This window comes from Elephantulus edwardii, unplaced genomic scaffold (assembly GCF_000299155.1).
Source record: "Elephantulus edwardii isolate Elephantulus edwardi_28Jun2011 unplaced genomic scaffold, EleEdw1.0 scaffold00089, whole genome shotgun sequence".
Taxonomy (NCBI): Eukaryota; Metazoa; Chordata; class Mammalia; order Macroscelidea; family Macroscelididae; genus Elephantulus; species Elephantulus edwardii.
The window spans coordinates 8,508,440-8,522,275 of NW_006399839.1; the positions used below are offsets into that span (position 1 = coordinate 8,508,440).

The 13,836-nt window shown below is 48.1% G+C and overlaps 1 protein-coding gene across 1 annotated transcript in view; it reads left to right on the plus strand.

Moving 5' to 3' along the window:
* The window catches only part of ADRBK2 (adrenergic, beta, receptor kinase 2), a 185,450-nt gene that overhangs the window by 135,276 nt on the left and 36,338 nt on the right, over positions 1–13,836 (plus strand). The window contains exons 12-13 of the mRNA XM_006890466.1: positions 154–248; positions 6,545–6,652. Coding sequence (XP_006890528.1) covers positions 154–248; positions 6,545–6,652 — 203 coding nt within the window. The remainder of the gene's footprint in view (positions 1–153; positions 249–6,544; positions 6,653–13,836) is intronic.

The following is a 13,836-nucleotide window of genomic DNA, read 5'->3' on the forward strand; positions in this document are numbered from 1 at the left end:
GGGGAAAGGCCCTCCAGCTCAGTGGAGGTCCCCCGGGGGAAAGGCCCTCCAGCTCAGTGGAGGTCCCCCGGGAGAAAGGCCCTCCAGCTCAGTGGCAGAGGGCTTGTAGCCGTACCTGTGACATGCAGGCGACTCTCTTCTCTTCCCACGCAGCCCGCAAATATCCTCCTGGATGAGCATGGCCACGTGAGGATCTCGGACCTCGGCCTGGCCTGCGATTACTCCAAGAAGAAGCCTCACGCCAGCGTGTAAGTCAGCGCCCACCTGCCCTCACATGCTCTGGGTCCTCTCTCAGGCCCACCTGTGCCATCTGGGCTCTTCCAAATGGGGTGAATCTGGGTCAGGGTGAGGCCTGCACCACCTGTTAGAGGGGAGTCGAATATGAGTGCTGTACTTTCTACCACCACGGAGAGACGCACACGGTGCCTGGATGTGCTTGGAGGCCAGGGTCAACAGGAGGAGGAGAGGGCCACAGTAGGACCCTGGTACTTTCTTAGAAATTGTTACAAATTCATTTATTATTGCATTATAACATATATGTTGTTGTTATGTGCCATCAAGTCACTTGTGACTTGTAGCAACCCTATGTACAACAACCCTAAAGCCTGCTGTATCCTATACCAATCTCACTGTCTCCGACAAACCTACCCCCATTACCCCAGTCACTGAATCAATCCACCTCATTGAGGGTCGTCCTCTCCTGCACTGTCCCTCCACCCTCCCAAGCATGATGTCCCTCTCCAAGGACTGGTCCCTCCTTGCAGCATGTCCAAAATATGTCAGATGTAGCCCCAGAATCCTTGCCTCCAAGGAGCAGCCTGGTTTTACCCTCTCTAGGATGAGCCATTTATAGATGTAAAAATGTACTTTTTAAGTCACAGTTCAGTGCTATTAGTTACATTAACAAAGCTGTGCAACCATCAACTGCTGTTACCAAGAATTTTTCATCCCAAACTGGATCTCGGTTCTTTTTGTTGTTGTTGTTACTATACATGTAAGTTTCTTTCTTTTTTTTTTAATTTGTTGTGATTTTAAAATTTACAGAAAAGTTGGATTGTTGATTCATTGACTGTTGCACATTTCCCTCCCTACAACCCTGGTCTGTGACCCTAAGCCAGTCAGTCAGCCTGTTTAGCCCTCACTCTCTTCATCTGTAAAGAGAAGGATGCTAATAAGTCCCTCTAAGTTGATCTGCGTGAGAGCTGTGGTGGCCTAATGCTGAGAAGCTGCACTGCAATTCCAAAGGCACATAGTTCAAATCCACCAGCTGCTCCGTGGGAGAAGGAGGGGCTTCCTCTGCCGGCAAATCTGCCCCTGAAAACTCAGTGGAGGGTCATCTGTAGTTTGGTTCAGGCTCGACAGCACACAGCAACAACAACAGTAGCAGCAAGTTGTTCTGAGGGAGCTCTGGGGCCATTGTCTCTGTGGGCTTGTGCTGTTAAACCAGAGGGTGCACCTCTCTGGTCTTTCCAATCCTCTAGTGGCTTCTCCGGAGAAAGATGGACAGTCGCCTCATGTGCTACTTATTACCTGGGGAAGCCCACTGGAGAGTCAGCTCTGTGTGTGTGTGTGTGTGTGTGTGTGTGTGTGTGTGTGTGTGTAAGAAGGAGGAAGCTGTCATGAGAACGTCTGAAGGAACCGAGAACCGCTATAGCATGTAAGATATATACATTCTCCCAGGAAGGTTCTAAGAACATGAGACAGTCAACATACACCCTTCCCTCTCTCTTAAGAAGCCTTTCCACTCCCTTGCTCTGCCCCATCTCAGGCGAGCAATTGTTGTTGTTGTTGTTGTTGTTATGTGCCATCGAGTCACTTGCGACTCATAGCAACCCCATGTACAACATCCCTAAACTCTACTCTGTCCTGTGCCAAATCGCACCGTCTCCAATACACCCATCCCTATTATCCCAGTCACTGAATCAATCTACCTCATAGAGGGCCTTCCTCTCCTGCGCTGTCCCTCCACCCTACCAAGCATGATATCCTTCTCCAAGGACCGGTCCCTTCTTACAACATGTCCCAAGTATGTTAAACGGAGCCTCAGAATCCTTGCCTCCAAGGAGCAGCCTGGTTTGACCCTTTCCAGAATGAATCTGTTTGTTTTCCTAGCAGTCCATGGTATACTCAATACTCTTCTCCAGCACCACAGCTCAAAGGCATCAATTTTCCTTCTGTTCTCCTTGGTCATTGTCCAACTCTCTGATGCATAACAAGTGATAGCAAAGACCATGGCCTGTATCAGACGGTGCCATCAAATCAGCTACAACTCATAACTACCCTGTGAACAACAGATCAAACCCCTGCCCTGCGCTGTGCCAGCCTCACATCTCCACCATGCTCGAGCCCATTGTGTCATTGTGTCACTGTGTCCGTCCTTCCTGTTGAGCGTCTTCCTCTCTTTCCTGGGCCCTCTACCTCCCCCAGAATGATGTCTTTTTCCGTGGACCAGCCTCTTCTGACACACACTGGGCACACTGTCAGGAAGGGACCTTGACATCATACTGGGAGAGCTCTGATCTTTCTTGTTACTCTAAAGGAAACACATCATCTGCTGGCAGTTCAAGCTTTGAACTTGAATCTCACTGCCAGACCTGGCGTCGGGGTCCACCCTCTGCTTTGCTGGGTGGAGTCCTTGTAAGGAGAGCTGGGTACCCCACCAGCTCCTTGTCCCTCTGGACGCTGAGCTGCTCTGTGAGCAGGTCTGGCTGGCACAGGCTGACTCTGGCTTGAGGACTCCATGACAGCAGGAACGGAGAGCCGGCTCTCCAGGAACCTTCTAGAACAGGAAGATGCATGCAGTGACTTAACCTTGCACAGTGCCAGCATCTGTATATCTAGGCAGACACAGATACCGACAATGTAAGAGCTGCCTTTTTCATATTCACTGTGTCATTCTAAGCACTCACTCTTTTACTTCCATTATTGCCTTACATCCTCAGTTCATGCCCATCTCTATTCCGAACAGCTTTAATCCCCCCGAGGGTCTCGTTTCACGCACCCAGACAGGAAAGAAACCGCAGACACTTTTTTTCTTCTTCTGTGTAATTCAGCAGTGAAGGGTTCCAGCTTGCGCCGCGTTCTGGAAGGGGCTGCAGGAAATGGGAAAGCTGCTGATAGTGTGTTATAATACGGAGCAGCCTCGTTTCTATCCATGTGCCCCGCTTTCCCTGCCTAGTCTGGGAGATGGTGATAAAGGCATTAGCGTTCGCCTAGCATCTTAGAGTTATTAACACCGGACCTGCAGTCTGCGCGAGCTTTTCCTGCGGAGTTCATCAGACAGTCTTAAGAGAGTCATTTGCATTTTTAATGCCCCGGCTCTGCAGTATGCTAATTTCTTGCCATTATAACTAAGTAGGAAGCCAAGAGTTGGTCCAAGTTAATCTTCTGAAGGAATGAACTTGCAGATCGGGTGGTGTATTCACGCCCAGGAGCCCCGATGTTGGCTGGTGATGTGGGTCAAGCAGTGAGCGGTTTGCACCCACTTGCCGCTCTACAGAGTAAAGATGAAGCTGTCTGTCTGTCTGCCTGCATAACAGTTACAACCTGGGAAGTCCCACAGGCCGTTCTACTCCGGTCCAGCCAGGGTCGCTTAAAAAATGCGGGCCGTGATCCTTATGAAGAGTATGTTAGAGTAAATCTTCAGGTTTGAGCTAAACCATGAGTCAGGGGACATGTCAGCTAGGAAGATGAGAAGGAAGGTTTAAAAATGTCCGATAACCTCTTTTATTGTGTAGTGTACAGGGTCCAAAGCACAAAAATGGATCCTTATTTACATAAAGCAATAGAGAAGCAGAATCAGTAACAGGAAGATGAGATGCAATGTGTGGCTAATTACTTCTGTGGACAATTAACCTTCTTTGCTGTAAGACCAGAAAAACGGAGTGGTGCACAGCTACCATGACTGAGGATTTTAATCCAAAATTTCATAGAAGAATTCTCATCACAGGGGGGAGGATATGGGATAGATTTTCCCAATCCTCATGAACTCCAGATTTTCAGGAACCAAGGAGGGTAGAATTAATCCCTGAAAATATTTTATTTTTGAGATCATCTTTAAATCTATATGGGATGAAATTGGCCACAGAAACTCAAAAGATAACTGTATAATAAGTTTATCTTAATGAGGCAGCAACACCTTAGGAAACGTTAGAATGATTGCATAACTCAAAGAATAGAATCAGTATCATTAAATTGAATGTGCAGAAAAACAGTTTGAATTGCCCTCTGTTTTCCTATGCATATTCTCAACAACAAAATAAACACAATTTTTTTAAAAATAAACAAAACTTTACCCTAAAAATACAAACTCCGGGCCATCAAGTGAGAGCCAGCTTGATTGCCGCCCCTGCCTTGGTTTCCCAAGGCTGTAAATGTCACCCGAACGGAGGGCTCATCTTTCTCCTGAGAGGAGTAGCTGGGGGGTTCGAACTGCCAGAGAGACGTGGTTGGTCTTGGAGTGTGTTCTCCACGAAGTAAGCTGCTTAACAGTGTTGCTGTGGGTCGTAATCCCCTTGACGGCGGCACGCTGCGTGTGCATGTGTGTGCCTAGATGCGTTGCATACACGCATGGCATGCATGTGTGTGCAAGTGAGGTTGCATCTGAATGTGTTTGCATGCGCATGTCCATGTATTACCAAAGGGACAGGAGGCACAAGCCACTTCTTGATCCTGTTAGCTGTCAGCCTCATCCCAGGCGTGCTTGATGTGTTCTGACTACGTCCTTGCCTTCAGAAAATGCTGGACTGGTGGGGGTGGTGGTGGTAGGTGTCGTTGAGTCCAGTACAATTCACAGCGACCCTCTGAACAAAGATCTGAACCCTGTTCTGTCCTGTGCCATCCTCACACTTCCTGACACACAAGAGCCCATTGCAGCAATCACCGTGTCAGTCCACCTGGTTGAGGGTCTTCCTCTTATATTAAAATTCTCTCTTTTATCATATGGAGATTGAGGTCCAGAAAAATGTAGTTGAATGAGGCCCCACGTGGCCAGCCCCCTGCTAATCTGGACTCAGGACTCAATGCTGTCTGATTTCAGAGTCTACACTCTTTGTGCAACTCAGTCTGTTCCCTGAGGCCCAGCGATTTTCTCTCCTTGGGGCTAGAATAGACGTCAACATTACAGGCTCGAGTTTCTACCTAAACTGAGCTTCATGGGCCTTTGTTGAGGAAGCCTGTCTGCAAAGCAGGTTCATAGCCGAGGCTCCTGACAGGTTCCTTTTAAGGAAGGGGTCACACATGATGACACCTGCAAGCTGACACTCACTCTCACCGCTGTAGGGTCCGCACTGATGCACGCTCAGTCCTCCAGCGTGTTTCCTGAGGCTGTAAATCACAAAGGAGGAGATTACCCATCTTTCTCTGGTGGAACAGCTGGGAGCTTCAAACCACCAGAGAAATTGAGTAGCCACACAGCTCCTTGGAGACTGCACCACCAGACTGGGGAATGCAGAGAAAACGTCCAGAAGAACTTCTGTTACAGAGCAGTCTGTGGGTGCCTCACGGGAACTCTGAGCTGCATCTCGTGTCCCGGTCTGTCATCGTGCACGTGCTTCCGAGGCTTTGACAATGCCCGGGGCTCCCTGCTAGCAGGGGTCTGCCCACAGGCCCAGCCCGAAACCACAGGCGTGCCTGCTTCCTCCTGTCCAGGCTCAGCATGGAGTGTGACTGTTGCTGGCCTGTTCTCTCCATCCATGCAGAATCAGTCCAAGGCTTTGTCTCCATCCTGAGACAAGCAGGATTGCACATTTGAAAGGATTCTCCCAACAGCAGGGACATTGAACTGGATTTCTTTGCCGGGCCCTCACGGCAATCTCCGGGGAGCTCTGGTGGCCTCATGGTCAGGAAGTGCACCACCAACACATAAGCCTGTGGTTCTAATCCACCGAGGGGCTCCTCAGAAACAAGACAGAGCGTTTCCTCCTGTGCGGTTTACAGCCTCTGAGAACCTGCTGGAGGGTCTGCTATGGGCCTGTTCCTAACTCCACGGGACATGACAACATGCAGGTCTCCTGGGGCTTCCTGGCTGGCGTGTTGACCTCGTGCTGTGAAAACTATACCATGGATTCCAGAGCTTTGGGGGTTTGGGGCATTTTGGGGGGTATGTGATTTACACTCGTCTTTGGGGGTCATGAATTTGGTAAAGCACCTGAGTGCAATATGTAAGCCCATAGGAGCACGTTGGAAGAGAGGCCCAGTAGTCAGCTTCTGAAAGGCCATGGCCTAAGGAGCAGTGCAACAGTGAATGAGGAGACTGCCCACACCCTGTTGCCCCAGCAGAGAAGGAGTCCTGAGGTCCAGATTTCACCTCTTGGACTATGGAGCCAGTACGCTCTGGGCTGATTTCCTACGATAATCCACTCTTGTTAATTCATTGACTAATTAAAGCAGAAAAGCGGGTTCCCATTGGAAGGGCAGTGAGCCCCAAAGGTGTCAAAGCATGCTGGTCCCTGTTGGCAGCTGCTGCACGTGGTAAAGGGGGCGAGACCACGTGGGTACCTGACGGCCTGCTCTGATAACTCCTTGTTCGCTTTCTCCTCCCCAGGGGCACCCACGGGTACATGGCCCCCGAGGTGCTGCAGAAGGGGACGGCGTATGACAGCAGCGCTGACTGGTTCTCGCTGGGCTGCATGCTCTTCAAACTTCTGAGAGGGTAAGGACACGGGCCTTTTATCAGTGCTGTCATCATGGATTGAAACCTTGAATGCTTGGAAATAAATAACTAGACCCTAATCTGGGCTTTTGAGGGCTTCTCCAAAGTGCCAGGGAGCAATGATGTCCATATAAAGACTAAGGTGCGCCAGATTCAAGCCATGATCTTTTCAGGTACTTGCTCTCCTTCTGAAAGTTGGACAATAAATAAGTTATAACAGAAGAAGTCATCTTTAAGCTAGAAGATGAACACGATCGTCTCATGAAGCAGACAGTTTATTTCCTCAAAGCTTGCAGGTCAATGCCCAAGGTTTCGTGGTTTTGCTCTACGGTGATTCCAGCTCCACTCTGGTGGCCTAGTGGTAAGAAACTGAACTGCAATCCTGAAGGCACATGGTTCAAATCCACCAGCCACTCCATGGGAAGAGGCAGTCTCCTCCTGGGTGATGAACTGTCTCTGAGAACCTGCTGGAGGGTCAGCTGTTACTCATAGGGTTGCTACGCATGGTAGCACACAGCACCAGTGACACACAGGACCGAGCAGAACAGCCCCAGGATGGTGCCATGGCTGTGAGTTTTACAGGCGCACGTCACCCGGTCTACCGAGTGCTGGTGGGGTTCCAACCACTGACCTTTTGATTAGCCGCTGAGGATTTAACCAGTGTGCCACCAGGACTCCTCATTCACTCTCATCCCAACACACTCTCTCCTGAAGTAAGACCGCTTTGAATTTTTTTTCCATGGGTAGAGTAGAGGGACAGCGCAGGAGGGGAAGACCCTCTATGAGGTGGATTGATTCAGCGACTGGGGTAATCGGGATGGGTGTGTCAGAGGCAATGAGATTGGCACAGGACAGAACAGGGTTTAGGGCTGTTGTACATAGGGTCACTATGAGTCGCAAACGACTCGACAGCACATAACAACAACAACAACAAACCAAGTGCTAGGAATAATTGTTGTTTTCCATCATGAGAGGATCAAAAAGATTTCCTTTCCCCCTTTGAGACCTCGCCTGATTGTCTTAAAGGCTGGAAGCATTTCCCCAGTCAACTCATCTGAAACGTACAGACACTTGAAATGAACTTGTTTGTATTTCAAAGCGAACATTCCATATGACTCGCTCTCAGTCGCCAGATAGGGGGAAACAGAGTGGAAAAGATTATGAAGCCACAGCACTCCGAGTATCTGGGGAAGTAGAAAACTTGTCAGTGGTGGTTACTGGTGAGCTGAGAGTCGGCACAGACCCTGGATGGTGCTGGAATGGTGCAGGGCTTGCATGGCGCCTGGGCAAGACAACACGAAAATTAATCACACCTCCCCCTTTTTATTTCTTTTTTTAAGTTCTGTTAATGTTTCCATTAATATACTCTCCACTCCGTTTTGGGCTCTGGTGGCCTAGTGGTAAGAAATTGCACTGCAATCCCAGAGGCCCATGGTTCGAATCCACCAGCTACTCTGTGGGAGAAGGATGGGCAGTCTCCTCTCATGCAATTTACTGCGTCTGAAAACCCACTGGACGGTAAGCTGTGGGTCAGTTCTGACTCGATGGTACACAACAATAACAACTCAATTTTATTTTTTTTATTTAAAATAAAATTTTTCTTTTATCCTGGTTTACTTACGAAGTTCATGTACATTGTTTTTCACGCTGGATCTTTCCCATTTCCTTTACCTCCCCTTCCCCCCATCAGATTGTGCGAACCTGTGATTAACAACCACCCATCCTCATCCCTCTGCTCCCACCCTGCCCTCCTTGGGTCCCTCAAACTCTTCCTATAATAAGGTTCTTACACAGTATTTGTCCTTATGGGATTGAGTTAATTCACTCTGCATAAAGCTCTCCAGTCCCTTCCCAGTTAGGTCATGAGTTACAAAATCATTGCTACTGTGTGCTGCATACTATTCCATCGTGTTAATGTACCATAGTTTCTTAGTCCATTCGTTTGTGGTTGGACATTTGGACTGTTTCCGTGTTCTTGCGATGGTGAAAAATGGTCCTATGAACATTGGTGAACAAGTTTCTGTTTGTGCCTCAGTTCTCATTTTAATGGGGTACATTCCAAGCAGTGGAATAGCTGGACCATGTGGGAATTCTGTGTTCAGCTTTCTGAGGAAGCACCAAACTGCCTTCCAGAGCGGTTGTACAATTTTACAATCCCACTAACAGTGTATAAGAGCTCCTATCTCTTGGCGAGCTCTGGGTGGCCTAGTGGCAGGAAACTGCACTACAATCCCAGAGGTGCACAGTTCAAATCCACCAGATGCTCTGCTGAAGAAGGAGGAACAATCGCCTCCTGTACCAGTCAGATCCAATTTGATGGTACACACATAAAAAAAAAGAAAAATTTTAAAAAAGGGCTCCTATCTCACCATATCCTCTTCAACATTTATTACTTGCTGTCTGTTAAACTAACAACTGCTCAGTTTTAACAAGGATCTTCATTTTTATTAAAGAATATGCTTACATTTCATTATCTTCTTCCCAAAGATTAAAAAAAAATTGCTTTATGTTAAAATTTCCCAGTGAAGACATTTCTGCCTTTCCCTGGTTCTCCCAGGCACATGAAATTGTGCCAAACAGTGTCTTTCCACCAGAAAGCAGAATTGGGCACCGTGGACTCTTTGTATTATGCCTGGAGAGAGAGAGAGGCAGAACACCCTCCCCAGGCTTGGCTCCAGGCGCCCTCCATCCCGTGCTTCTCTGCTCGCTCTTCACTTGGGAATAAAAATTGTCTTATTGCCTAGAAAGTCAGGCCCCATTATCCTGTAATCGAATTATTGTGTTTGTGGAGCCTGGTTGGTCTTAATGTCATCAGACAAGCTGACCTAATCAGAGAGCTTATGCATAGCACACAGAGTCAGCCATCCCCGGGCTCTCATGCACCGTCGGGTCACTCCGTGCCAGGGTCACCCCGTGCCAGGGTGGTGGATGGAGTGGCACCCCACTCGTCTTTGTCTTGCATCCCCTCTGTTTAGCACCGTCTTTTCCAATGTGAGCGAAGACCCAGAACCTGTCCTGACAGGCCTTTGATGCAATGGACATTTCTGGGTGACACCTCATCTGTGGAATGCTCTAAAAGCAGTTTTCAAAAATCCTCAGGGCATGCAAAGCTCGCATTCAGGGCATTGTTTCTTTATTTCACTTACTCTTGTAATTCTGTCGCTTTTTAATAATATATAGGCTTGGGAGAATCTGGCCCAACACTGTCTGTAGAAGAGCTGAAGGGTTTGCTTGAAATATTAACCATGTGTGATGCAGCTCTGGTGGCCTAGTGGGTAAGGAGGTGCGCTACCCACCCAAAGGTGCACGGTTCAAATCCACCAGCCACTCCTCGGGAGAACGATGGTCACTCTCTCATGCCTCTGAAAACCCAGTGGAGTGGCAGCTATGGGTCAGTTCTGACTAGCAACATGATTTGCAGCTAAGGAAGCAAATTCCATTCTGTTTGGCCGTAATTCCTGTTTGGAGCACTGGATCGTAGTTGTTGGAGTTGCCGTCCAGCCACCTGACTCCCGGAAGGAAGTGCTGCCTGGCCCCACTGGGCCGTCCTCACGTCCTGTGCCGTCTTCGTGGTCATCGGCGTGTGTGAGCTCATCGCGTCCATTCATCCCATTGAGGGCCCTTGGCTTTGTGCTGACCTTCCATTTTACCAGTCACAGTGTGCGTCTCTGGTGATCGGTCCCTCCTTCACCACATCATCAGGAGGAAAAGGTCGTTAGAGTACTGGATTGCGAGGTTTTAATATCTTTGTGATGCTTGAAGCTTGAGACATAGCTTGGTTCCTGCTGAGGAGAGTTTAACTGAGAAGACAGCCAAAGGCTGGGATGACATGGGAGGAGAATGAATAAGAGCTTGAAATTATGTCTTCAGTGGGAAGGTTGCAAGACTTGGGTACAGAACTCAAGGAGCCAGGAAGACTAGCTTCAGCTCTTGGAAGGCCCATCTTCTTGAAAAGGTTATTTTGGGACTGTAAGGTTCTAGGGGGTTGGCATTGCAAGGAGGAAAAACATTTCACACTTGTCCAAGCATGTGCATCAGACATTCGTGCTGCTTAACCAAAGGGCGCTCTGGTGGCCTAGTGGCAAGAAGCTGAGCTGCAATCCCAAAGGCACGCAGTTCAAGGACACCACCTGCTCTGTGTTTCCTCCTCTCTGTTTCCTCCCATGCATCTTTCTGCCTTTGAAAACCCACCAGAGGGTCAGCTGGGGTTGGTTCCAACTCTTTGGTGCACAGCCACACCAGAGAACAGATCTGCCTCACGGAGGACATGTCCCCCCGTCACTGTCCACTGAATGAGAACGATTGTCATTACTGTGTAGGTGACACCTACTCATAACTGATCTTACAGCATATTTTCAGAGGCCGCAATTACTTCGGAGGGAATTGCCCATTTTTGCCTCCTTGGAGCAGCTGGTGGGTTCAAACCATCTGCCTTTGGGTTGACAGCACAACTCCTTACCTTCTTTGGCCACCAGAGATTAGATTCATTGACATCCCTATTCGGATTGTCATTCTTCTTCTTATTGTTTTGAAATCCTCCACAGGAACGGACACAGCACTGAAACCAAATGGCAGGGACGCGGATGTTGACTTTGATGATTTGCCTGAAATCTTGGAATATTGAGGCCCCACAAGCAAGAAATTACGATCAGTGCTGCGTGTGAGGAGTGAGAAGGGGAAGAAGGCAGGGGACAGGGGAGTCTGAGCTCACAATCGTGGGGAGAGATTTAATGTCGAAACGCAGCTAACGACCTGCCTGGGCTCTGCTGACCTCTCCACCAGCAGTGGAGAATGGAACCCAGGAAGGAGAGAGCCAGCTTTATCATCGTGGAAAATCAGACAGCAGCGTGTCAGAGTTGATTGGTGAAGGAGGCTCTTGCAGAGAGTCGGCGCTGTGATGAAGGCCTGGGCCCAGGGTTGGTTAGGGGCCGTCGAGTCAGCGACCGCCTAGCAGAACAAAGCACTCCTGCGTCCTGCACACACCTCACGACCCATGCGGTGTTTGAGTCCACTGATACAGCCACCCAGTCACTCTGTCTCTCTGGTTTGCAGTCTTCCTTGATTTAAAATGGGAGTTCTAGTGGCTTAGGGAGCTCTGGTGGCCTAGAGGCAGGCAGGAAGCTGTGCTGCAATCCCAAAGGCACCTAGTTCAAATCCACCGGCTGCTGTGTGGGAGAAGGATGGGTCATCCTTTTGAAGTTCCATCCCGTACTAGTAACTGCCTCTGAAAACCTGCTGGAGTGTCAGCTATGGGTCGGTTCTGACTTGACGGTACACAACACCAATGGTTCAATGGTATGGAGTTGCACTGCAGACCCAAAGGGGTTGGCCCAGTCAGTGGCTGTGACAGTGAACTTAATCCAGTGGCTGTGACAGTGAGCTGAATGAAACATTACCATGATTGTACTGATAGTTCAGGGCAAGGCTATGTTTTCCTCTCTCTCTCTTTCTTCCTCTCTCTCTCTCTCTCTCTCTCTCATGCAAAACCTAGACTTGAACCAGGAAGCAGTCCTCAGAACAGAGCATGAAAACACTGCATGATTTCAAAATCAGGAAGGGACTGTGGCAGGGATGCATCCTGTCTCCATGCCTTTTCAATCTATGTGCAGAACAGATAATTCGGGAGGCTGGGCTCTGTGAGGAGGAATGCAGCATCAGGATTGGAGGAAGACTCATCAGCAACGTGCTTTACACAGATGACACAACCCTGCTCGCTGAAACTGAGGCGGACCTGAAGTGCTTGCTGCAGAGGGTCAAGGACTTGTACTCTTCAATATGGATTGCACCTCAGCATCAAGAGGACAAAGATTCTCACCACTGGGCCAATTGGCAGCACCATGATGGATGGAGAAGAGAGTGAGGTTGTTGACTCTTTCAGCTTGCTCAGCTCCACAGTCAACAGTCTTGGAAGTAGCAGTCAGGAAATCAAAAGACAAATTTCGTTAGGTAAATCTGCCATCAGAGACCTTTCTAGAGTACTGAGAATCAACAATGTCAGTCTTAGAGACTAAGGTGTGCCTGATCCAGGCCATGGTCTTCACAATTACTTGCTATGAGTCAGAGAGCTGGAAAGTGACTAAGGACGATAGAAAAAGAATTGATGCCTTTGAGTTGTGGTGCTGGAGAAGAGTCTTAAACATATCATGGACCGCCAACAAAACAAATAGGCCTGTCTTGGAGAGGGTGAAACCAAATTTCTTGTTGGAGACTAGGATTTTGAAGCTCCACGTCACATACTTTGGGCATGTGGCCAGGAGGGACCAGTCCTTGGAGAAGGACATCATGCTTGCAAGGGTGGAGGAACAGCGCAGGAGAGGAATGACCCAGATGAGATGGATTGATACAGAACCTGGGGCAATGGGAGAAGGTGTATCGTAGTCAGTGAGACTGGCTCAGGACAGGGCAGGGTTCAGAGCTATTGCACTTAAGTGTTGCTATGAGTCACAGGTGACTCACTGGCACATAAGAACCACATTATTCCTATATACCTACAGAAGTCTCTTTATATATATCTGTATCTAGGTAGCTAGTTAGCTATATGTTTTTATGGATTGGAATAATATTGACAGCACCTAACAATAGCAGAGTTGTTTGGTCTTGAGAAGGCTAAGAAATAGGCTTGATATAAGGTTTGAAAATTACCTCAGAAGAATAATTTCAGGGATTTATCCCTCTCCTTTATGACAAAAAATCTAGAGTCCAGGAGAATTTGAAAATCTGTTCTGCATATTTCCTCCTTTTGATCACAGTTCTTCTTGAAAACCTCGTCTTCTCCCTGGTAAGTTGATTTGCAGTCCTGGCCCTGAAGGATTCACACACCACTTCTGGGAGCTGCTCCGAGTTTCCTTCTCAGGTGACTTTGTCAGGTGTTCACAGCATCTTCGCATGAGTGTGTCCACGTGGTGAATTGGTGGGGTTGTCACTGTGACCCTCCGTCTAGATTTAAGATGTCTGTGATAGAGAAGTAAGGTACAGATCAAGGAGTGTGACTTACAGCTTAACACATCTTCTCCTGAGCTATAAACATGATATAAATAGAAATAGAAATAGAAATAGAAATATAAGAGTGCATGTTATATAAAAGAATCAGTATAAATAATACGAGACTCATATTAATCCTAAAAGATAATCATATAAATATGAAAGATCTCTTCAATTATATCTTGTACATAGCACTTTAGAAA